Source organism: Hylobates moloch, unplaced genomic scaffold (assembly GCF_009828535.3).
Source record: "Hylobates moloch isolate HMO894 unplaced genomic scaffold, HMol_V3 SCAFFOLD_9, whole genome shotgun sequence".
Classification (NCBI taxonomy): Eukaryota; Metazoa; Chordata; class Mammalia; order Primates; family Hylobatidae; genus Hylobates; species Hylobates moloch.
Window position 1 is genome coordinate 29,032,001 of NW_026652284.1, and position 24,564 is coordinate 29,056,564.

At 37.0% G+C, this 24,564-nt stretch overlaps 1 protein-coding gene across 16 annotated transcripts in view; it reads left to right on the forward strand.

Annotated features, from left to right (window-relative positions):
* Positions 1 to 24,564, forward strand: part of EYA1 (EYA transcriptional coactivator and phosphatase 1) — a 329,028-nt gene that overhangs the window by 204,033 nt on the left and 100,431 nt on the right. For 10 of the 16 annotated variants that reach the window (XR_009214881.1, XM_058444189.1, XM_058444185.1 and 7 more), the window contains 5 exons: positions 678 to 747; positions 1,063 to 1,208; positions 5,251 to 5,388; positions 23,655 to 23,737; positions 24,151 to 24,337. Coding sequence is in view for 15 of the 16 variants with exons in the window: in XM_058444189.1 (XP_058300172.1) it covers positions 678 to 747; positions 1,063 to 1,208; positions 5,251 to 5,388; positions 23,655 to 23,737; positions 24,151 to 24,337 (624 nt within the window). In the remaining variant the exon portion in view is untranslated. The remainder of the gene's footprint in view (positions 1 to 677; positions 748 to 1,062; positions 1,209 to 5,250; positions 5,389 to 23,654; positions 23,738 to 24,150; positions 24,338 to 24,564) is intronic. The other 6 variants (XM_058444183.1, XM_032759585.2, XM_058444182.1 and 3 more) reach the window with 3 other exon arrangements.

A 24,564-nucleotide genomic window follows, 5' to 3' on the forward strand; every position in this document is an offset into this window, starting at 1 on the left:
CTCTTTAAAAAATAAAGGCAAACCTTTTTTTAGTTGAACATTGAAGTTGATCACATATAACTAAAAGGCAAAGGAACACCCGGATCAGCACAGGAAAAAACAGGCTTAGCTTGCCACTTGAGAAATTTAAGATAGTTATAGGAATGCATTTTTACTAAAAACCATTGCTAAATCAATGCAGGCAAATGAGGATCTATCCTGTTTCTTCTCACCTGAGAGAAGATTAGACCCCGTTTCTTGGTAATACAGCCTCAGGTTTGTGTGTTCTTGCTGAGCACAAACAATAGGCCAGCTGACCTTTCACATTCCCACCCAATCCTGCAATTCAGCTTCATACCTCCCCTTTCAGCACGGCTTTCCAAACAGTAGGCAGGACTCCTTGTACTCTTTAAGTATTGTCACTGTGCATGCCAGCAGGTATTTGCGAAGATTGTGATGATGTTTTCTAAGAGTTCATTTAAAACTAGAGCCCTTAGTCAGTTTCTATTCATTCCTCTTTATAGTTTAACTTTCTGTTAGGTAGAGCCATATGAAATTGCCATCTCTGCAGGTCACAAAGATCAAATATCTGAAATTTCATATGGCCAACCTATAGTTGAAAATGTATCAGTGCTTTCTATATATTTTGTGTTTTGCTTGGATTATTGTGCATTATTTTGTTTTGTTTTGTTTTCCAGCAATTGGGAGCAGTAGTTTCAGCCCACGACCAACTCACCAGTTCTCACCACCACAGATTTACCCTTCCAAGTAAGATGTATTTTCTCTTAATCAGTAAATAACTTCTCTGAGTAGACATTTATTTAAAGTCATGTCTGTGCCCACGTGTTCCATCTTAATTTAAATGAAAGTGCATTTCATAGAGATGTAAATATATTGACACAAATTTATTTTGAGCATCATGTAGTGGAGACACTGAAGTATTTCAGTGCTTTGTCAATTCTGTGTGAAAGTTTTACTTTAAGATACAATATTTAGCTGGAATTTGTGATGTGGTTGTTAATCGGTTTGCATGTTTCCATCTAATGCATGGGCTTTCTATTTTCTGTCATTTCTGACAAATAGCAGACCATACCCACATATTCTCCCTACCCCTTCCTCACAAACTATGGCTGCATATGGGCAAACACAGTTTACCACAGGAATGCAACAAGCTACAGCCTATGCCACGTACCCACAGCCAGGACAGCCGTACGGCATTTCCTCATACGGTGAGTAACCTGCTATTGTAGTGGTGGCGTTATCGCATGGGCACGCGTGTATTAATATATTTGAGTGGTACTTAAAGACCCAGTCCTCGGCCAGTTTAGAAAGTGTTGTCACCTTCTGTGTCTAAATTCTTAGTATGATTGTTTCTAAAGAGCATTATAAGAACTGGTAGCTCCTTATCTTGAGGTCAGAGGTAGCGAAAAGATTATGTGGTTTGTATGCCTTCTTGCTCTCACTATTCTCGATTTATATCTCAATCCTGAATTTGCCATTTGAGCACTGGGCTCTGGAATCCAAAATATTTTTGTGCATATTTGTGATAAAACGTCTGTGAATGAAGTCTTTTGGAGTACAGATTCATTTCCTATTTATCAGATGCCTAGCTGTGATTAGGGACGTACAAGTAGAATTCAACAAACTCTTGCTTTAAACTCGAGGGTGGTAATAGTCTCACGTTTCAGCATTATCAACCATTAGGAAAAGTGATCTATATATCACTGCCTGGAGTATACTTTGAAGAGGCAGATCAGGAAACATTTAAAGCTCACATGGACATTTGTTCTTTCCCACCTGGAGATTATCTTTATCTTGGTGTAATTTAACTCACTTTTTACGGGTCAATACCTGTAAATTAAAAATAAATCCAACAAAATCCCAAAGCTTAATTAAAAAAAGTTTCAGAATTTCAAAATACCTTTTCTTCCGTTAAATTGTCATTGCAATTCTAAGTAGATTGAACTCAATAGAAACACTTGAATTATTGGCATTTTATTAAGAAAAGAATAAAAACTAGTGATCAAGGAATAGTACATGGACACTTGGAGGAAAGGATTGATAGAATAAGTAATTCTGTGCAACAAGTACAGAATTTTTTGTGACCAGTATTCTAATTGTGCTTCTGCTTGATACTGTTTTGTAGTATTCTTTTCTGTGGTATATAAAAAGAATTAGTGCTCTTCTTTAAGTATTTCGTTAATAATTAGAAGGTAAATTACTTTATTCCTTTTAATTCTATCTCAAACAAAATCAACTGTATATGAATTTCTTATAAAATACATACAAATAATCTAAATTATATATGACTTCAGCATTTATAGTTTTATTTTAAAACCATCAGAACCAATGTTTTCTAGATAGGTATTTTTAAAGTAGACTTTAGAGACAGCCCTAAATGGAATTTTTAAAATTATCTCTCGTTTCCATAACTTTTATTCACAGTTTCTCATATAATATTAGCTATGGATTAAATTTAGCTGGAATTTACTTTCAAACTATTCTTGGACTAAAAGAAGAAAAAGGATCGGCTCCCATTCTATAATAGAAGTCAAGGCAGTCTTTGATTTACGTTCTCAAAATTTATTTGTGAGATGGTTATTTGAAGTGTAAATGTATTTTCCAGTCCACACAGTTCTAAAGTACTATCAGCCTACCAGTGCTGCCATTGGAAGGTGCCATTCCCATCACTGCCCTGGCTACCAGCCACACATCTTTCTTCTTCCTTCTCCTCCCCATTCAGTCATGGTGGGACCTGGACATCTCCCTTTGCCAGTTTCTGAGCTCTGGGTTAGGGGTTCCTCCAGTTCTAAACCATTAATGAATGTCCTTGTCTGAAATAGCTGTTCAAAGAGTGTGAGATGAGCAGAAGATCTGGGAATAGAATCAGAACTAGCAGAGTGAGGATGGGGATTTTAATGGGATAGATGGGGATAAGGGAGGCGGAGAGAGTGAGGCTCAGTGTGAAGGGCTTTAATTCCAGAGTTTTCCATGGTTATAAATTCCCAGGGAATAATTTTCAGTTCTTAGCATTTTCCTAATAACCTCCGTCTTCTCTTTCGGGAACTTGAGTACAAGGAGATGCCCTGAGTACTTCTGATCCAAAAGTTCTATTTTGGGGGCCAGTGCATTGAAAAACATGTCATCCTTCTCCCCTTTGCTCATTCATGAAGGAAGAGCACATAGCTTGGGTTTTAACTGCTGATAGTCAAGGCTCAGATGGTCTTACAAAACTTTCTCCAAGGACTTGTGCTCTTGACTTTTTATTTAGACCCTGTAAGAAAAGATTGGCATATCTTTTTATCATGAAAATGATAGATCAGTGGGGAAACACAAATTCATTCTGTTTTTTGCTGGATCTGCTTGGAGTCTGCCAATGAAATGAGTTTGCCACCTTGTAGGTAGAAGTCACAGAGATAGGCGTGGCTATGGGTGCTTTCTACCTCTTTCTACCTTTCCTTACATGTTCTTATCACAAAGATCCCCATCTGGAACAATAGGCTAGAAACAGAATAAAAATACATGAATTAGGCCGGGCACAGTGGCTCACACCTGTAATCCCAGCACTTTGGGAGGCTGAGGAGGGCAGATCACGAGGTCAGGAGATCGAGACCATCCTGGCTAACACGGTGAAACCCCATCTCTACTAAAACTACAAAAAATTAGCCAGGCATGGTGGCGGGTGCCTGTAGTCCCAGCTACTTGGGAGGCTGAGGCAGGAGAATGGCATGAACCCAAGAGGCAGAGCTTGCAGTGAGCGGAGATCGCACCACTGCACTCCAGCCTGGGTGACACAGCGAGACTCTGTCTCAAAAAAAAAAAAATACATGAATTATTGGCATTTTATTGGTATAGGTGAAGGCTGGAAGCAGATCAGTATAGTCTCAAATGCAGCAAGAGGTGGAAAATCCCTAGGGGTGACAACATGGAAAGAAAGGGATTTTCTAAAGCCATCATGCCACCTGTCTGGGGCAGGTGTATTTCCAGGGACCATTTCTATGTGTGGGTTATTCATTGGTTTGGGATTACCTTTACAGGGAAAATCACATTTTTAAAATGTTAAGGTTGTGTTAAGACTTAAACGTTAAGGTCTTTATGAAGTTATTTAGAGATACTGCAAGAATGGAAGTAAGCACTCTCAGCCAAGAGTCAGATTCTCCCACCGCTTTAAAACAATTACCTAGCTGTACTCTGCTGATGAGATTCCCCTAAAATGGAAGTAAACAGTAAGACTACTGTGTATTCTAGGTCCTAAAGATATCATTTATCTTAAGTACAAAGCAAAATTATTAAAAAATGTGAATTCCCTTGGCAAAAATTTTCCTCCCCTCCCTCTATGAGAATGAAGGAGAGTTGTTAACATGTATGACTGTCTTTAATTGTAATTAATTAAAGACAAAGCTGAGCCCCATACCTCAGTGCTGCCAAATCCAAGTCCCAAAATTACAGTGTTAGCCTGGTGTTTGGGGAAGTATTTGAGGGCCACAAATACATCATTTTTATATTATCGTATGATAAAAACAAAGGTACTTTAGACTACGTCGAAAACAATTATAGTCAAATATTTCACACTAAAAGGGACAAAATGAAACTGCTGGTCAACCTCACTTGTTTATAAATCACTGCTGTTTTATAAGATTCAGCTCATTAGTGTTCTGCTTCCTTTGTGCGTATTTTCTGATAGGACCTAGATATTCAGGAAAAGCCTTTCCACCATGTTGTTTAGTTCTGTGCCCAATATTGCTTCTTTGGATTTCAAAATGAGTTGGTACTGAAATCAGCTTTGTAGTAGAAAGAGTAAAGGAGGGAAAAATACTGTGATGGCATAGGATCTAATTAATCTTTTTTAAATATAAAGCAGGATTTTATTTTTAACACTAGTCAATATAGCAACTTTGGGATCATTTAGCTAAAATTTAATTATGGCTATTTCTTTACTGTGAAGGAGATGATCTTCAACTCTTACATAATTAAAACAACAAAATTAAGTATGAAAATATATCACTGGAGTTACATTTTATAGAAGGGATGTGTGTTAAAGTGCAGTAAAACAAGAGAGAATAATGTGAATAGGCATTCAAATCTATAATCCTGGATTTAAAAAACTGAAGTTGTACTTTATGCTATTTCACTGAATGCCTGTATACCCTTTATTTTTGAGATAAGATTGGGGAAGCATCTGTAGTTAAACGGTTGTGGAAGTGTATGTTTTTGTATATTTACCAGCTTTTGAAAATGGACAGATAGATAAGCTATCACTAACTGATTTAGGTGCATTGTGGGCAGGCATCAAGACTGAAGGTGGATTGTCACAGTCTCAGTCACCTGGACAGACAGGATTTCTCAGCTATGGCACAAGCTTCAGTACCCCTCAACCTGGACAGGCACCATACAGCTACCAGATGCAAGGTCTGTATACACGTATTGCTATTTTCCTTAACCCTGTAGGTTGATAGTTACCTTCTAAAGTAGAATCTGATGTTCCATGTAAATAGTAAATGATGATGGCAACTGGATTGGGCTTAGAGGCAGGACACCTGCTTCCAGTTTGGTTCATCACTTACCTATTTTCTAGGCCTAAATTTCCATATTTATAACAACAGGGGGTTAGACTTGAATGATCTATAACATTCTTTCCAGAAAGCACTAAGATTTTTTGTGAAGTTGAAATTTTTGCCTTTGTGTCTTCTGTCAGTTATAAAAGAAAAGAAAAAGTCAAAAGTCAGCCATGTAGGAGGTTGTGATATGGTATGTACTAAAAACTTACACACTTGGTATTACCATCCAACTTTTCCAAAAGGGCTGTTTTCTTTATTTTCATTATGAAGTGAGGCTTGGGGAGTGACAGTCATAGCTCTAGAAATAAAGTATGTGATAAGTGTTGAATAATGATCTCCCAAAGAACAGTTGATCAGATTTACAGACACCCAGTGAATCTTTAAGAAAATGCTCGTAAGAATCAGTCCCTGGGTTCTGTTTTTGAAACTATAGACAAAACATAATGTAAGTACAAGTCAAATGGAATGACAGCTGTCATTGTCAAAGCTGGTCTCAAGAATACATAGACACTACTTAAAGTTAGCACATTGTTATCTTGCAAATAGATCTTTAAAGTGCTTGAGAATAGTTCTCACATAATTTAAACATTTTTCCTAATATCTTTTTACTACAGTTCAGTTCAGCAAATCATATTTGGCCTCCTAATAGTGCCAAGCCATAGTTGAATTAAATCCCTGATTATCTCTTTTTGATTGAAGGGGTTCTTTTTATAGTTATTATTGTTTTTATATATTTTATCTTATTCTTCATTACATTAATAATATTTATTGCAGACAAATTAGAAAATACAGAGAAGCAAAAATAATTATAGTCTATGTCTCATACATTTATTATTATCGTTATTATATATGTTTGTCTAGATATACAGTATGGGCCCATTATTTAATACAGTATTCAACCTGCTGTTTTTAGTAACAAGTACATTGTAATCATCTTTTCACGTCAATAAGTTCTGTTCTATGGTATCCTTTTAATGGCTACATGGAATTAGCTAAATAGGTGTATGTTATTTAACTAATTCCCTGAATAGGTATATCTTATTGAACTAATTCCCTACTGTTTGACATTTAGAGCAATGCTATGCATCTCTTATCTACACACCTTTAATTATTTTCTTTGAATAAGTTTAAGTGTAGAATTTCTAAGTAAATTGTTTTATGTTCCTTTAAGGATTTCCTATATATTTACACAAGGAAGGGCTGTGTGTTAAAGTGTACACATTTGATATCTTTCTTTGAAAAAAAGTGTCATTTTGGTAGGTACAAGATTTTGTTTTTATACACATTTAGAAAAAACATAAAATGTTTTTTCTTCTCTTCGATGGTGGTCATCTTTACCTTATTATTTTTCACATTAAAGATCTTAGCCTTTTTAAATGTCTTATTAATATGTTTCCTTAACAATGAGATATATATATATATATATATTTGCTTATTTATCATTTTTAAGAGTCTATTTTCCTGATAGCAAACTACAATTTTAGGGGACAAGATCGTTAACCTTTTCCTATTTGATTTTGCATTTGATTCAAAAGGCCTGAACTATAAAGTTTTGACATATTCAGTGATTATAAAATAAAAACTATTTTATAATAGATAGCGTTTATTGGTAGAAGGATATTATTTATGTGCCTGATTCCAAAACTTTTATGCAGCTTTGGAAAAGAACTGTTCTGCACATGCTGAATATCAATTGAATAAAGGAACATAAAGAACAAAAAGTGATGGAAAGACTTTATTAATGAATTTAACAGTCCTAGGCTCTAGTAATGAAATGGATCATAAGGCAGACAAGGTCTGTTTGCTCATAGAGCTTTCATTCTTGCCAAAGAGAGAGACAGTAGACAAGCAACCAACTAAATTATACAATTGTAGATTCGTCTGGGAGACATCAGGGGTAAGAATCAGTCCCTGGGTTCTGTTTTTGAAACTATAGACAAAACATAATGTAAGTACAAGTCAAATGGAATGACAGCTGTCATTGTCAAAGCTGGTCTCAAGAATACATAGACACTACTTAAAGTTAGCACATTGTTATCTTGCAAATAGATCTTTAAAGATCCTTAGACCCCTAGAGGGGTCCCAGGGTCTAGCATGGTGCCCGTGGTATCCAGGTCTCCTTGAGGAGAAGTGGATCCTAAAAGTGGGAAAGAGGCAAGTGAAGTGCCCTGCCCAGAGCAGAGCTACAGAATTGTATGGTTCTGGGCCTGCACCCATCCGCAGCCTTGCCGTTACCCATCCACCAAAAGCTAAGTACAGAAACTGAGAGTTAGCATCTAGAAACTTTCATAGTCAGTCAATAATAAATTTTATGTTTATTGAATCAAATAATAATTTTTTAAATGAGACTTATACTCTCTTTTTTTAGAAAATTTTTTTTTCTTTTAGAAGTACATTACTTTGGCTGGGCGCGGTGGCTCACGCTTGTAATCCCAGCACTTTGGGAGGCCGAGGTGGGCGGATCACGAGGTGAGGAGATCGAGACCACGGTGAAACCCTGTCTCTACTAAAAATACAAAAAATTAGCTGGGCGTGGTGGCGGGTGCCTGTAGTCCCAGCTACTCGGAGAGGCTGAGGCAGGAGAATGGCGTGAACCCGGGAGGCGGAGCTTGCAGTGAGCCGAGATCGCGCCACTGCACTCCAGCCTGGGCGATAGAGCCAGACTCCATCTCAAAAAAAAAAAAAAAAAAAAAAAAAAAAAAAAAAGAAGTACATTACTTTGTATTTTGCTCAGTTGTCAGTCTGTGAAGGATTGGAGGAAAAAACCGATCCTGGACCTCAGATAGTTTGAAAAATATTGTGCTTGAGAATTACTTTTATCTTGCTCTCCTCCCAGATCAAAACTTATGCAGCAGGAACAATTCAGAAAAAGACAAACCAGCCTTTACAGTGTAGTGCATAAAAAAGGGGAAATGAATGAGTAGAAAAGGAAATGAATTTGGAAGAAAATAAAACTATTTTTTAAAAGAAATAATGACATGTATAGCACCAAATAAGGAACTGCTTTTCTATCCATAGATTTATTATCATCTGGGCTTACTGGATATTGCATTAAAACTTTGTGTGTGTTTTTGTACATCCCTTAGTTGAATGGCCTTTCCGTGGGACGTTAGGACCCATTTCCCGTGACTGAGGCATTATTTCACATGACCATCTTTATAGTGATATTTTACTCAGTTTTAGACTATTGGATATACGGGTTGAGTATTCCTAATCCAAAAATCTGAAATCCACAATGATTCAGAATTTAAAACTTTTTGAGCACTCACATGACGCTCAAAGAAAATGCTTATAGGAGCATTCTGGATTTCAGATTTTTGGATTAGGAATGTTCAACCAGTATATAATGCAAATATTCCAAAATTTGAAAAAATTCAAAATCCAAAACATTTCTGGTCCCAAGCATTTCAGATAAGGGATATTCAACCTGTAATATGACTTCCACATATTAAGCCAGATGCTCATATACTATTAATTTGAAAATTAACTTGCCAAAATGATGATGGATAATGCTATATAATTTGCTGCAGAATGTATATGGCCAGATTTGGGTACTTAATTATGATTAATATGTAGTTCTTAAATATTAAATGCAGTATGAATACTGCTTCCCATTATTCAATGATTTTGTGCACCTAGTTGTGGGAGTCTGTTGACCTTTGAGTGTCTTTTCAATACATGTGTTTTAATATAGTAATTTCTACAATGTCTAAAATTATTTTCAAAATTCTCTCAGTTCTTTTAATCCTTAATGAATAACAGTGATTATTTGCTTATATCAATTTCATCTTATAGCTATTAAAATGTATTTGAATCCTGGATGAGAATATACTTTGGCAATATGGGGGATATTTTTGCCTAGCTTTATTTCCGGGAAATCTTTTCAACTTTAAAAGTATAAGGTATGATGACTAGTTATTCAGAGATTTACCTGTTCAAATTTAATATCAGAATTTTACAATGATAGAAGAACTATTCTAGTAGCCCAGGGGAAATATTCTAGTAGCCCCAAAAACTGAAGTGTGACATGTATGCTTCCTCTAAGTGTTTTGCTGATTAATTTAAAGAAAACTTATGATGATCACCTCTTTGGTTCTATCAGACTTAGAAAGACTGGAGTAACCATACAGTGAAATCTGGCTCCCTGGTTAGCAGTATGGGTTCTGCAGTAAGATTGGCTGTCAGCAGTTCTACCCTTGCTTTCTGTGGGCCTTCAGCATGCGACTTGACTCCTTCACATGTGTTTCCTTATCTGGAATATGGGCATGAGATCTACTCCGACAATACTGTTGTGAGATGTCGTTGAGACTGTCTGTAAATCACTCTGACCAACCTATGGTACATAGTAAGAACTCAAATGATTATTGTCTATTTTACTGCTCTCATTGCAGTGGTGATGTGGTTACTATTATCTTCATTATTATTATTATGGTCCAGCTTTCTGGAATAGTTCCAGATTAGGTAGCATTACCTAAATGCTCCTTCTCTTCCCCCCACAACACACAAAATGTAATTAAAATGTTAATATGAATAATAATACATATAACAAAATATATTTTAGCCATGAAAGAGAACTTTAAGAAACCAATAACCAAATAAGCATAGCAAAAAAGGAGCCAGATGTAATTAATATGCTGGCATGGAAGGAAGCTTACTATCAACAAAAGTCAAGCTTTTTGTACATGATACCAAAAAGGGGGGGAGAAACAACATGAAGAAGAAAATCAGGAGAGAGGAAAAGCTGTGTGGTGACAGTGCTGAATGGGGTGTTGGAAAGTGACAGTGAGGAAGCAAGGAAGAGCCACTGGCAAAAAATAAACTCAGCTCTGCAGTGGTGGGAGAGAGAGAGGCGTCAACCAAGTCCTTGCAGTCACCTCTCTGCTTTGAGTGCTAAGAATGGGTGAAGAAAGAGGCCTCCACCAGTCACTGAAGCATCGAATTGTTTAGTTCAGAAAATTAGGGAAGAAGATGGAAATGTGATAAGCTGTGCTATGTAGAGATGGAAAACTCTAGTGCCCATACAACAAAATAAAATAACAGTTGACATTTGTTGTTTACTTTTTATATGCCAAGGACTAACCTAGTTATTTCCCTTGTGACATCTTATTTAATCTTTACATAACTCTGAACAGTAACTTTAAAAAGATAAGAACCTATGGCTCACGCCTGTAATCCCAGCACTTTGGGAGGCCGAGGTGGGCAGATCACCCAAGGTCAGGAGTTTGAGACCAGCCTGGCCAACGTGGCAAAACCCCGTCTCTATTAAAAATACAAAAATTAGCCAGGTGTAATGTCACGTGCCTGTAATCCCAGCTACTCGGGAGGCTGAGGTAGGAGAATCTTGGGACCGTGAGATTCAGTGAGACAAGATCGTGCCACTGCACTCCAGCCTGGGCAATGGAGTGAGACTCCGTTTCCAAAAAATTAAATAAATAAATAAGAAGAACCTGAAAATGCTAAGGAATGCATACAATTAGTAATTTAGTTTGTATAATATCAACAGTTAAGAATGGCTACTCAAAAGGGAGAATGGCTTAGAACTGTCAGACCTCGTTGTTGTACATACACCTAAGTTACAGAGCTCACGGTAGTGGCTTTTAAAGAAAACTACAAAAAGCCAAAATGTAGTTGCTTGGTCTTTAAATTTTTCTGAAGGGCAGGCTTGATCGTTAGAACTAAACCATTGCATTACATACTTAGTTATATAACTAGTCAAACACCAATTCATGAAGCTCTAAAAAAAGCTTCTTAGGAAACATTTCTGAGCACTGTCAGTCCTTTAACACTTGCACAGCCTTTTAAGAGAAGATTTGGCAATTTACGGCCATTTTGCCACTGTCAAGCCTTGTGAACCGGGCCAGCCTTCCTTGGTGCCCTCATTTGCTCCAAGTGATCCTTCTGGAATCACCCTTTCAGCTCCAACTTTCAACACTTCTGTCCTGCCAAGCAGGCTTCTGTGGATCTGACACATGCCATTTTAAACTAAACAAGGATCGGATTTTCGTCGTGCATGCTCTAATACTAAAATTCCGTGAAATAAAACCTCAGTGACTGGGAAATCTGATTGTTTTCACCTTTGCCGCAAGGTCACTGGAAAATTCTATTCCTGCTTTAATTTTTCTTTTGTGCACCACTAAAAGATTAGAAACTTAAGTTCAGCTGAGAAAGACAAAGTGTTCTTCTTCATAAACAACTGTAGAGTTCAAGCTGAGGAGGTGAAATCTTTGCTTATTCATTTTTGACGTTTTCCTGTTCTGCAGCGTTAGCTTTGGTTTTTCTGGAAGAAGTTTTGGAATGGTCTGGGGAGGTTTTTCTTCACACACCATTGACAAAGCTGATGCAGATGAGTTAGCTGAATGGGTGGGTGTGGATGGACAGAGTGTGCCTGGAGACCCTTGGGTCAGTTCTGCAAAAAACACGTTTTTACTGCTGCTTACCAATCAAAGGGCACTGGCCACGACAGTGAAATGGGGTGTTGTGTGTGAGTTTGTGTGTGTGTGCACGCATGCATGAAAGGTAAGAAAACTGCTTAGCAGAAGCAGCTTTGGCCTCTGATTGCTTTCACAGAATATCTCCCCAGTGTGTCATAAATAACCTTTATTCTCCTTTTATGTAAAAGAAACAACTAACTTGAAATCAAACCTTTAAAAATGCAAGGTCTGTACCTATCACTGGTGTCGCCATCCATTTAACTCCACATACAGTATAGATTTACGGTTCCATCTAATACAGAAAACAATGGGCTACCTTTATAATGGTGGTGCCCAATCATATGAGGAAAATAAAATTTTGTTTAGCAATTTGGCTGAGGTAAGGAAGTGTGTAGTTCACTTGCAAACCATTTTCACACACCTACAAAACGAAACCATTAAAATTAAGTTGTTACTTAACTGGTTAAGTCTCAGCTCTGGGGAAAACCCAGCTTTCCATAATAGCTTAGTTCTAGTGATTCTAGACTATTAAAGGTAATGAACATCTTTAGTCATATTTTAATCTCCAGTATCTAGTATTATGTCTAAAATATACAAATGTTTGCTAGAAGTGGAGATGTCTATGTCACAATGAATGTTAGAAATTAAGGTTCATAAAAAACTCTGATTTTCTTCATTTGGGGAAATGAATTTGGAATGTAGCATAATAAAAATTCAGTTAATTCACCATTTACAAGAGCAAAGACAAAGATATGGAACCAACCTAAATGCCCATCAATGGTAAACTGGGTAAAGAAAATGTGGTACATATACACCATGGAATACTATGCAGCCATTAAAAAGAATGAGATCATGTCCTTTGCAGGGACATGGATGGAGCCGGAGGCCATTATCCTTAGCAAACTAATGCAGGAACAGAAAACCAGCTACCGTATGTTCTCACCTGTAAGTGGGAGCTAAATAATGAGAACATATGGACATGTAGAGGGGAACAATACACACTGGGACCTGTCAGAGAATGAAGGGTGGGAAGAAAGAGAGGATCAAGAAAAATAACTAATGTGTGTGTACTAGGCCTAATACCTGGGTGATGAAATAATCTGTACACCAAACCTCCATGACACAAGTTTGCATAACAAACCTGCATATGTACCTCTGAACTTAAAATAAAAGTTAAAAAATATATAAAACATAAATAAGACATTTCAGCTAATTTATTGTCATCGTATGTTTAATGTCATCTTTCCTTGTGTTAATACTCGTAGATAGAGCTGGTTGGAGACATCACAGAATCATCACGATGGTAGTATAGAATGCCTTTCTGAGTGTTTTATTGTCTTAGAATATCAATAATGGTATAGGACATTCCCATCATCCTACACCAGGGAAGGTGTCAGGATCTGCCATGATAGATCGAAGGGGCTGTACAGATGTACATGTACTAAACTCAGAGGGCCCTGGAAACCCTGCTTTGTTTATTTTCCTTTAGGCTTTATTGCTCTCACTTAGAGAAGAAAATAACACAACTTCTCACTCCCTCTTTGTATATAATGTTGTTTGTTCTGCTAAAGAGATTGGGGTTCAAACTAGTAAGGAAAGACAATAAATCAGGGAAGAGCTTTGTTAAAGGGTACGTGGAAGAGGCACAGCTCTGCCGCCATCACACCTCATGCATCCCTGCCTCATTATGAAGTGGGAATGATCCAGTAACATCACCCTTGTTTCCTTTGATCTGCCTCTCTGTAGCTTTTCAAATGTATGCCTGAACCATTTCAGTTTATTAGTCATTTAGAGCCTAAAAATTGCTTAACTAAATATGCTGTTATGCTTTAAAAATTTTTTATTATCTATAGAAAAGGTATTTTTACTTTAAAAGATAGTGGTTTTAGGAAAATATACATTAAACTTAAAGTAATCTGTGATAAAGCATTTGAGATTTGTACTTTCTGACGTAAAATGAAATTGAAGAATAGCTATTGCAGCTTGCACTGATGTGCAGAATTGCCCCTTAATTGCTTTGCCACTCTTCTCATATTTATTTTTTAGTTCTCGGCATTTTATGTTCTAGATTTTTTTTCTTTTGCTTAAATTGATTGTGTAAGTAATATTTTGTTTCACTTCTTTTGGCATCTTGTATATTTCAGGTGTTAAAAATTGGATAAAAATCTCTTGAAATCTGGGCACAGCAATAATTAGTGACCCATACCAATGTTGTTTTCTTCATGAGTTGTTTTTAATTAAAATATATAGAAATATATCAAGACAGGTAAATGTAAAGGCTTTGCAGTCTTTATAACCTGTGCTAAAAGTTCTCTTTGGAAATAAAAACTATTACTGGGACAAAAAGGAAAACTTGGTCATTTAAAATCTATCTTCCAAGGAAGGGGAAAAATCCTGGTTTTAAATAGCCCATCTGGCCTTCGAAAGCTTTTCCCCAGGGAGCTGCACTAACTTCTGCCACATAGATTGTGCTTGATGATGGACATAGCCCATGGCAAAGAGGCCAGAGATGGAAAGCAAATGGACTTCTGTGGAAATACACGAGGGACAAACAGCATCCTGCTTGCCCAGTAAGCGCTAGAAAATGCTCTAAAACATGGCAAGTACAGACAGGCCCCAGCAGGTTCCAGCATTCTTACGTTGGCTGGGATTCTGGTTTTTAATGTGAGTCCTTGTTCTCTGTGAAGCAGACCTTTGACCTACTTGTTACTCCTTTTTTTTTTTTTTTCCTAAAAAAAAAAACCTTTTTGAAGTTATAGCTGGGCAGTATTATCCAGGTTAAATCATACACAAAACTTTGATTTAATATTTTAAGTAATGTTTACATTGACATAGGCTGTGTTCTGAACTACAGAGAGGTAGTGAAGATGTATTAAGAGAACGTTTGAGGGATGGGTTTGTTTTAAAACTAAAATTGGTTAGCACTTACAGAACTGCATGGCCCATGTAGGATCTTCAAGCAAGACTGTTTCTTGTTTGTTATGGTTGAGAAGGCCACCACTCTTTCCCTGTAGGAAGCCAACACTGATAAGAAAGAAACAAAGCAAAATCTTTGTGACGCACTGTCCCTGGGACACTTTATGTCATTTACATTTAAATTTACTAGCCTAAAACGGAGTTACAACGAAGAAGTCCTTTAAAAATGGGATCATTTGATTCCAAATGTATTTATTAAATTTCTTAGGTATGATTATTTCTGCCCTTAGTGTGTCTATGATTTTTGTGTAGCCAAAAATTAATACCACTTAATACCAATTTGCTTTCAACATTACCGATTCAGAAAATCTAAAAGGTAGATTTGGCATGACAGATCAGAAAACAATAACCTGGCACCAGAGATAATGGTCACCTTATCCATCCTCTACTTTTTGAATGAAGATGAGGACCCTGCCTCAGCCATCTCACATGATGTCGAAAATAACCTCAGAAAATGGATGTGGAAAGATTGAACTATAAATGTACTCTAAAGCCATAGGATGTTACTGCATTCTGCATTTGAAGTTTTTCTTACACAAGCAAGATTTGTTTTCATTAATATACCTGTGATATGCCAATCTCCGAGCTATGAGAGTGAACAGCCTCTTAGGAGGGCAGAATCTGGACCCCATGGGTCAGTGTTCTGTTAGGATCCTGACAGCTGGACTAACAAGGTTAACGTTCCTATCAGCATGCCCCCATGGTATGTGGATGTGAAGTCCTTGTACCATCTCTGGGGTCCAGTGGTATTCATCGCTCAAATAGATGAGATTTTATAAGGTAAAAATCCATGGATACTTAATCAACTTAAAATTTTATTTGATTTAAAGTCTGCTGGACTATTTACTGGAGATTCAAAAATATTTTAACTCCTTTCAGAAGGTGCTTACAGGTCCAGAATTTAACTTTCTTTATATAATTTAAATCTAAAGTGATTATAATCTGATTTCTAAGATAATCCTTTATACATCATGTAGTTTGAAAGAAACCAGTCAGCCGAGTGTGGTGGGACACACTAGTAATCCCAGCTACTCGGGAGGCTGAGGCACGAGAATCTCTTGAACCTGGGAGGTGGAGGTTGCCGTGAGCCAACATCATGCCACTGCACTCCAGCCTGGGTGACAGATTGAGACACTGTCTCTAAAAAATAAAAAAACCCCGGCAAAATGTTCAGATAAAATCTGTTAAATATCAAAGTCCTCCAGATAAAGTCTGAGAAATAAGCTCAATTATTATTTATCTTTTCTTTCCCTACTCACTTTTTTAAATAGATGAAAAAAATAAAGTCGAGAGACCTTCTTTTCTCTCTTAAAATCTTTTGTGGGCCTTAAAGTCATTCTTCCAAACTGTCCCCCTCCCCACCAACAAAAATCTATGGAAAGGTCCTCACCTGTCCCCACACCTAATACTTTATGACAATCGTGTTCTCACTAAATCCTTTAGTCACTTACCACATGGATTGAAATTCTCAAGCAACAGTACAATTCTGGCTCCCACTCGAGCCTAGATGAAGCCCTTCAAAGGCATGAGTCAGACACGGTTTATCCATCTCTATGTGAGGCAGACAGGATAAATATAGAAAATGAGCTTAAGGAACTTACGGTCAGAATGAAACAAGACTAAGGGGGACTTGCTTAGTACTGGTCTAACGAAGAGGTCAATTACATGGTATCAATTATTAGGGAGCTTGGGTTTCCAGAAGATAAACTCAGTACAAAGAGTAACAGTCAAGGAAAGCTTATTGGACAGATGAGACTTGGGTGAGACCTTGAAGGATGGAAAATGTGGAGTGAAGGAGGGAAGCATTAAGTAAGAGCAAGGTGAGTTTCCGCATGGGGAGCTGTAGGCAACAGCCTGGTTATAATATTCTTCTCCTGAGCACCCCCATCCCAAACCCCAAGTGGCATCTCCAGGCCCAGATAAACATTTGCATCCTTGCATTTGTGACGGTTCTCTAGCTTTTCCCCCACCCCCAGCAATTCAGAATGGTAACATTTCATTGGTCCCAGTATACTAATGATGATTTGTTGGACATTTAGATTCTTGCATTTTGCCATTAAAGAATGCCATTTCTTTTCCTGAGCTGTTTTTCTTAAATGATCAAGAAACTTCCATCACCCACGATCAGTCACACTCCTCACCCAACTTCCTAAAAACTTTCTATTCTCTGATCTTCTTTGGATAGTTTATTCTCACCCTGTGCCAGGAGTGAGTACACTTCTTCCCCTTTTGGGGAAGCATGTGCTTTCCTTCCCAGTCTAACCAGGTGTCTTCATGTCATTTTGCTGAGCACCTCCTTAGCAGGGCTGTGGCACCAAGTGAGTAATGCAGTGAGAGCTGTGACACCTGGGTGGGTGATGCAAGCTGATGTTCTTTGTGTCACCTTCATGAGTGTGTGGGATTTTCTAACTTTCTTCAAGGGATAGGTTCGTGGTGCCCACTTCTTTTGCATCACAACAGCCTCTAGAGTTGTACCTATAAAGAATGCCAGTAGATGCTGTTGATGAAACTAACTTGAAAAGCTGTGTGTGTGTGTGTGTGTGTGTGTGTGTGTGTGTTTGTGATTAGAGATATATTATCTTCCCACTTAGAATATAAAAATAATCGACTTTAAAAGACAGCAGTGGAAGGACAAATAATGCTGTATCTTAAGAGATGTTGTGAAGGGAAAAATTTTCCAGTTTCCTGTTGTGGAAATGAGTGTCTCCCCTCCATGTCAAAAAAAAATAATAACCATGACTATGATTGTTAACAATTATTTATTTATTTATTTTATTTTATTTTATTTTATTTGAGAGAGAGTTTCACTCTTGTCACCCAGGCTGGAGCGCAATGGCATGATCTCGGCTCACTGAAACTTCAGCCTCCCAAGTTCAAGCGATTCTCCTGCCTCAGCCTCCCAAGTAGCTGAGATTACACATCCGGCTAATTTTTGTATTTTTAGTAGAGAGAGGGTTTCACCATATTGGCCAATAGTTATTTAACTAGGTAAGCTTTTCCTTTTAACCAGTGAATAAGAAGGTATCCCCACTCCCACCCCAAACTCTATCGAGAATTATTGAAGCTTCACATGAAGCAATCTCTGCCAAACTTATTGATTGAGAAATAATGGGTTATAATGGGAATTCTTTCTACTTTGAGGAATTTTCATTATATAATGTGATGTAAAACCTTTCTTTATAGGATGTAGCTGCTCTATTTTATTTGTCTGTAGGTGTCTTTTGATGTAAAGTCATTTGTTTCTAGAAAAGAAAATACTTCTATATTATTTTGATTAAAGAATCCCAAACATTACAAATAATTCTGTGACCAAAAGTTGTAAGTGAAGACCCTTGTAAATCCAACAGAGACTCTCAGTGGATTGATCTTAAGGAAAGGAGGTCTGTTTTATCCTGGTCATGTCTTATCCTGTCTCTCTCTAGCATCCAGGTTCAAGCCTGGTGTGTGACAGCCTTCTACACAAATGTGCCTCTCTTGCTAAGCCTGCAAGTGAGTCTCGCAGCCCATACACTGAAGCTTTCTGGGGAGCATGAGCATTGTTGTTTTGCCTTTGCTTTGTGGCATTCTAAACTTCAGTGAAATCCATCTGGTAGTGTTGGCACTGAAGTCTTCATTGAATTAGCTATCAAAGTGGAGCCCCTTCCTCCAGATGATCTTTAGCTCAGCTCAAGAACCAGAAATACCCCACACAGATAGGCTCTGAGAAGCTTCAGCTCTGAATGCTTGAAGAGAATGATTACTTTCTTCGTATAAGAAGAAAGGTTATACTAGTTACATATTTTTGAAGCAATTGCTATAACACCTACTGAATTGGTACTAAAAATCAGACACTTACAGGTATTTGGTAAACATGTGGATTTTCAGATTACGCCCTGGTCCTTCTGCCTCAGTGCGACTGATTTCTGTGTCTGAAAGGGAAGCCCAGGTATTTGCCTAGGAAAAACAAGCACTTCCTAATGACTCTGAGGCAGTTTGTCAGGCATATTTTGGAAATGGTCATAAAAAAGGGAAATAACTCACAGACAAAAACCTTGCCATTCTGAGATGCAATTTACTATAGAGATTAAGAGCTTCAGTTCTGGAGCCAGGTGCCTGGGACTGAATCCCAGCTCTGCCACAGTTGCTTATTACCTCCGGCAGTTTCTTCATCTGTAACACGGGATGTAACAGCATCCACCTCCTGGGGTGGCTGTGAGGAATCAGTGAGTTCTAATAGGCTAAATGCTTTATTTGGGCCTGACTCAATGTAAGCACTCAAAAATGTTTAAGTATTATTATTTGTTCTTGTCACTTCTGTTTTGCTTCTAACACTTTTTAAATACAATTATAAAATAATCCCTGAGATTATTTACAAAATATAAATATAAATTAATATAATTGTTTTATAAAATAATGCCTGTGAAAACTTTAGTGTATATCAGAACTTCCCATTATACAATATAAAATCGAGCAAGAGGAGGCAAGACAGCATTGTATAGACCTTAAAACCAGACAGGTCTGTGTTTGTATTTCACCTTCGTTCCTTGGAAGCTGTGTTACTGTAACCTGACCCTCTGTTTCCTTATCTGCAAAATGGGAATGATCATACACCCTGTAGTATCAAGTTGTTGTGGAGTATAGGTGAAGCATGTACGGGCGAGCCTACTTCCTAACATACAGAGAGTACTCGATGGATATTTTCTGTTTTATTGTTACTATATTTTGCACTCTGGGGATATTTGTATGTTCCAGTCTTGGAGGTAGCATTTAGTCTGGAAAGTCACTTGGGTGCCATTTGGAGTACTGAACTGTGATTTACTTGGTCAGACCCTAAGTCCTATGTGAAGGTAGGTGGAGCAGCCCTGCGAACTTGATTCTGGTGGTGAAAAATTAATATTGCTTGAGCCTGCTTCTCTAGTATGTACACCTCTAGTATTGTTATTATATTTTACACTCTGGGGATATTTGTATGGGTTAGGTGTAAATATCCAATTTTTTATAGGAATGTCAAAGTTTTTTTAGTTGTTTTGTAGGGGAAGGACTAGTTTACATATAATTAGTATTTGTTAGCTTACAGGTCAATTAGTACTTGGTTTAAAATACTGATTAGTAAGTCATGGATGTGTGTGTGTGTGTGTGTGTGTGTGTATCAAATACGTACGTCACAGAGATTGATAAACACACACATATATCATGGAGATAGATGGACAGATGATAGATGGATTGATTCAGCAACCCAGGTTTAGAGGGAAAGAGGAGAGAATGGGGATTCAGGGAGGCTTTTCTGAGAAAGGGGATTTCAAATTCTGCTGAATTGTGAAGTGTAATCGAAGTTAATCTGGATTTGACAGGAGGAACTAGGAGCTGTAAGCAGTAACATTAGAAAGCCTGCTGCATGTTGGTTTACTAGGGTTAGGCTAGAATGTATGCCCAGGTGCACTGGAGTCACAGTTGCTGGGAAAAGACCAAAGAAGTTCAAAAGATAAACTGGGTTTAGACCAGCTAAGGCCTAATACATAAACCCTAGTAAGCAGTTTGAATATTATCCTGAGGGCAACAGGGAGCCATTAAAGGTTACTTTTTTTAAGCAGGGGAGTGACAAGATCAGTCATGCACATTAGAGAAAGAGTCTACTGACTTTGCAGAGAATGGGCTGGACAGTACCCAAAGCTGGGTAAAGAAACCAGTAGAGGAGGCTGTTGCAGAAGTCCCCTGCTGTGGCCTGGTCCGAGTTAGCAGCTCTGTTTGCCTAAGTCCTATGTGAAGGCAGGTGGAGTGGCCCTGCGAACTTGATTCTGGTGGTGAAAAATTAATATTGCCTGAGCCTGATTCTCTAGTATGTACACCCCTTCCTAAAGTAAGATCCTTTTGGAAGTTGCATTAAGTCCCCAAAGCCACTGGGGTGCCATTAAACTCCTGTTTCGGCATACTAAATGGAATGGAATCTCAGCCTGCAGTCAGCCAGCAAATGAGTATAACTTATGTTGAATTCCAGCTAATGTACAGTCTTGGAAGTAGCATTTAGTCTGGAAAGTCACTTGGGTGCCATTTGGAGTACTGAACTGTGATTTACTTGGTCAGACCCTCGTGGCCTGTGTGTGCCAATATAGCTTCCATGGTCTTTCCTACTTCATTTCAGGGGATAACTTATGGAATGAAAACATCCATTTTAAAAATATATTTTCTATATCTTATTCATTTTCTTGGTGGATAGGGATTATTGAGGTTAGTATTTATTGCTTAAAACTCTGTCATTTAAATGAAAATAGCAAGTCATAACCTAAAAATGTATAGTTTAAATGAAAGTAACAGATCATAACCCAAGATAATTTTTCCTCTTAAATGCATGTATATAATAGCTGAAGTTTCTTTTAAAAAAGCATTGATATCCACGTTTATCCAAAAGTAATTTAAAATTTCTTTTACAAGGCATTTTTAAATGTTCATCATGTATAAGTTTGCTTTATATATAATATCAATAATAAATTGTTCACTGATATGCACATAAAGAGTGAGTCATATGCCCATAAGGGACAATGTTTTAAAAAAAACAAAAACTGAGAGTCTGATAAGCCCTGTGAGGTCTGAGACTATGTTTTAGTCATCCTTTTAGCCCCATGTAACTGTCACCATGAGCCTGGCATTGAATATATGTTTCCCTTGCATGTGATTACCACATGCAAATGAACATTAATATGTGAAGCCTGTCTATTGATGGCTAATTGTGGTGGCTACTAGCACTGTGAGAGCTCTCTGCCTATCTGAGATAGGTGTTCTGGGAACTTTAAACAATTGATATTCCTGAAATATACAAACGAAGAAACCTCAAATAGAGTCTGTGTGATAACTAAATTTGACACTATTTTAGGAAATAGATTCCCTTCTTAATAAAAATAATTCTTGGCTCAAGCTTTTAAAGTTCATAGGTGCTTGATAAGTAGGAATAGAATTTTAGATATGTAAAGAGATTAAGTCATATTCATCTAATTCGGGAAAGTAAAAAGAGGGAAAAGATACATAAATAGAGAATTTTAGAAGTGCTTGCTGCCATAAACCATCATGTGCCTAATGTTTATGTGATATTGTAGAGTGTCCATTATGCTTTCCAAAACATTACCTCATCTGATGTGAAGAACACTGCAAAGTAGAGTTTTTGCAGATAAGGAAATTGTGTTTTAGAGTGGCTAGGGGACTTGTCCAAAGTCCAAATAGCTCATAAATGATGAACTGGAAACTCTGTTTTCTGACTCGTAAGCCAATATGTAAATGTTCAGTAGCAAGTAAATAATTGGTATATATTACCACATTTTATACCTGGAGCCATCTGAATAGTGAGTTCACATTGAAGAGATTCCTCCTTGAACTGCCAACACGTTTATGGCCTATACCGCTCATTTGCCATAAAACTGTAACTTTTTAAAAATGGCTTTTATTTCTAATTATAGAAGCAACATAGGTTCCGAGTAGAAAACTTAAAAATGTAAATTGGCTTCATGAATGCTATGTGACCATGTATCAAATCCTTCAGAGCTAGCATTTCCTAGAATTTTATGCTTTTTGAAAATTTGTTATGCTTTAAAAAATATTTTCAGTGAGATCATCAAAAATACATTTTGTTATTTTAGTTTTTGCTTTCACAAATTAATATGAAAATTTTTCTCATGCCATTAAACATCATTGTAATACCATTTAAACAGCTTCATAGTATTCCGTTTTCTGAATAGTACCTGTTATGGACTTGGGGCTGCTTCCCTAGGTTTTCTTATTAGAAGCAACACTGAAGAATATCTTTGCTATCTCTTTGTATAAATCTATAATTTTTTTTCTTAGAGTAAATGCCTGAAATGAAATTGCTGGGTTAAATGGCATACAAAATTTCTCAATCATAAGCCAAACAGAAAGATTGTGCCTGCGTAAATTCCCATTGTGCAGTGTATGAATGCCATTTTTTATATATTTCCCAATCCCTGATCTTTCCTTCGTAAAAAAGTTTTTGCCAATATGATTATCAGTGGCAGCATATTATTGTTTTGCATAGCTTAATAACAAAATAGTAAATCATGTGAAAGAGGGAACTCAGCTTTGCTCCGGTGTTGTATCTTACGCAGTGCCTACTGTTCATTGTTTAACAATGTGGATATTCAACAGATAGAACATTATCTTGACAGCACATGTAATAGATAAAACATTAATCATATTCCTCTTTCATCTTTGTTGTATCAAATTTATCAAGCGCTGCCATTCATTCTTCTGTGAAATGAAATGGCTTTTTCAGTACGCCATTTTAATGACCATATAATACAAGTCTGAAAGCATTTTAAGTTCTTGGAAGTAGTATCATAGTTTTTGAGCTAGCAAGAACCTTAAAGATCATCTAATCTGACCCCATCATTTTACATTATGTGAATTTAATATAAAGACATGAAAAATCTTGGTGTGTTTTGCAAATTGAAAAGTTCATTGTCTACTATTTTTACACAAATGTATAATTTTGTCCTTAGTCTATATAAGTTACTAACATCCTTGGAAATTTAAACCTCTGTGTTCTTTAATTTTGTAGTAAAAATAAAATCATCAACTACGTTAAGAAAACTACATTTTAGACATGACAACGGATTCTAGTGTTGAAGATAAACCAAATGCCAATTCTGCCTTTTCTAAATGCTGTTTTCCTGTACCCACATTATTCCACAAGCCTGGTATAACCGTATTTCTTTTCATTTTGTTTTAGGTAGCAGTTTTACAACGTCATCAGGATTATATGCAGGAAATAATTCACTCACAAATTCCTCTGGATTTAATAGTTCACAGCAGGTAATTTAAAAAGCCAGTTTAACTTCTGAAAAATATCTTTAAATGCAACATGATTTTCTTATATAAAGAAAGATCTGTTTATATTATAAGTGAGAGCTTTCCTAAGGCTTTTAGTAGTTTTCTTTTAAAATTCACTTTAGCAGTCTTTTGTGGTGAGTCGTTTGGTTTTCAGATTGGTTTAATTTTACCTAGTATTGCATCATAGAAGAGCAAAAATATGAAGAATGTATATAATCTCACATAAAATTTGTTTGCAAGTCTGAGCTTTTTAGTTAATGTGTACTTGTATGCCCTCCCTGTGTGAATTCAGAAAAGGCTCAGAAACCCATACATACTTACAGTTAACACTTTGATATGTAAGAGATAAGCAGCAGTATTTTGACAGACAATTCTTGTGTGATTTGATTTGGTAGGACTATCCGTCTTATCCCGGTTTTGGCCAGGGTCAGTACGCACAGTATTATAACAGCTCACCGTATCCAGCGCATTATATGACCAGCAGCAACACCAGCCCAACGACACCATCCACCAATGCCACTTACCAGCTTCAAGAACCACCATCTGGCATCACCAGCCAAGCAGTTACAGATCCCACAGCAGGTAATTATGCAAATATTATTAGTCCTGCAGGTGATATTTTCAATGGTTTCAATGCATTTTTCTACAGTCATATATTCACGCAGTGGTTGCACAGCTTTGGCAGCTTTTGGCAAGGACTAAATATAAGCCAAGCAGCATGACTGTGGCATTCATTTTTATTTTTTTATTTGCTTGAAATTTTAAAATAAAGTATATAAACATCAAAAGCACATGAGAGATTTTATTTG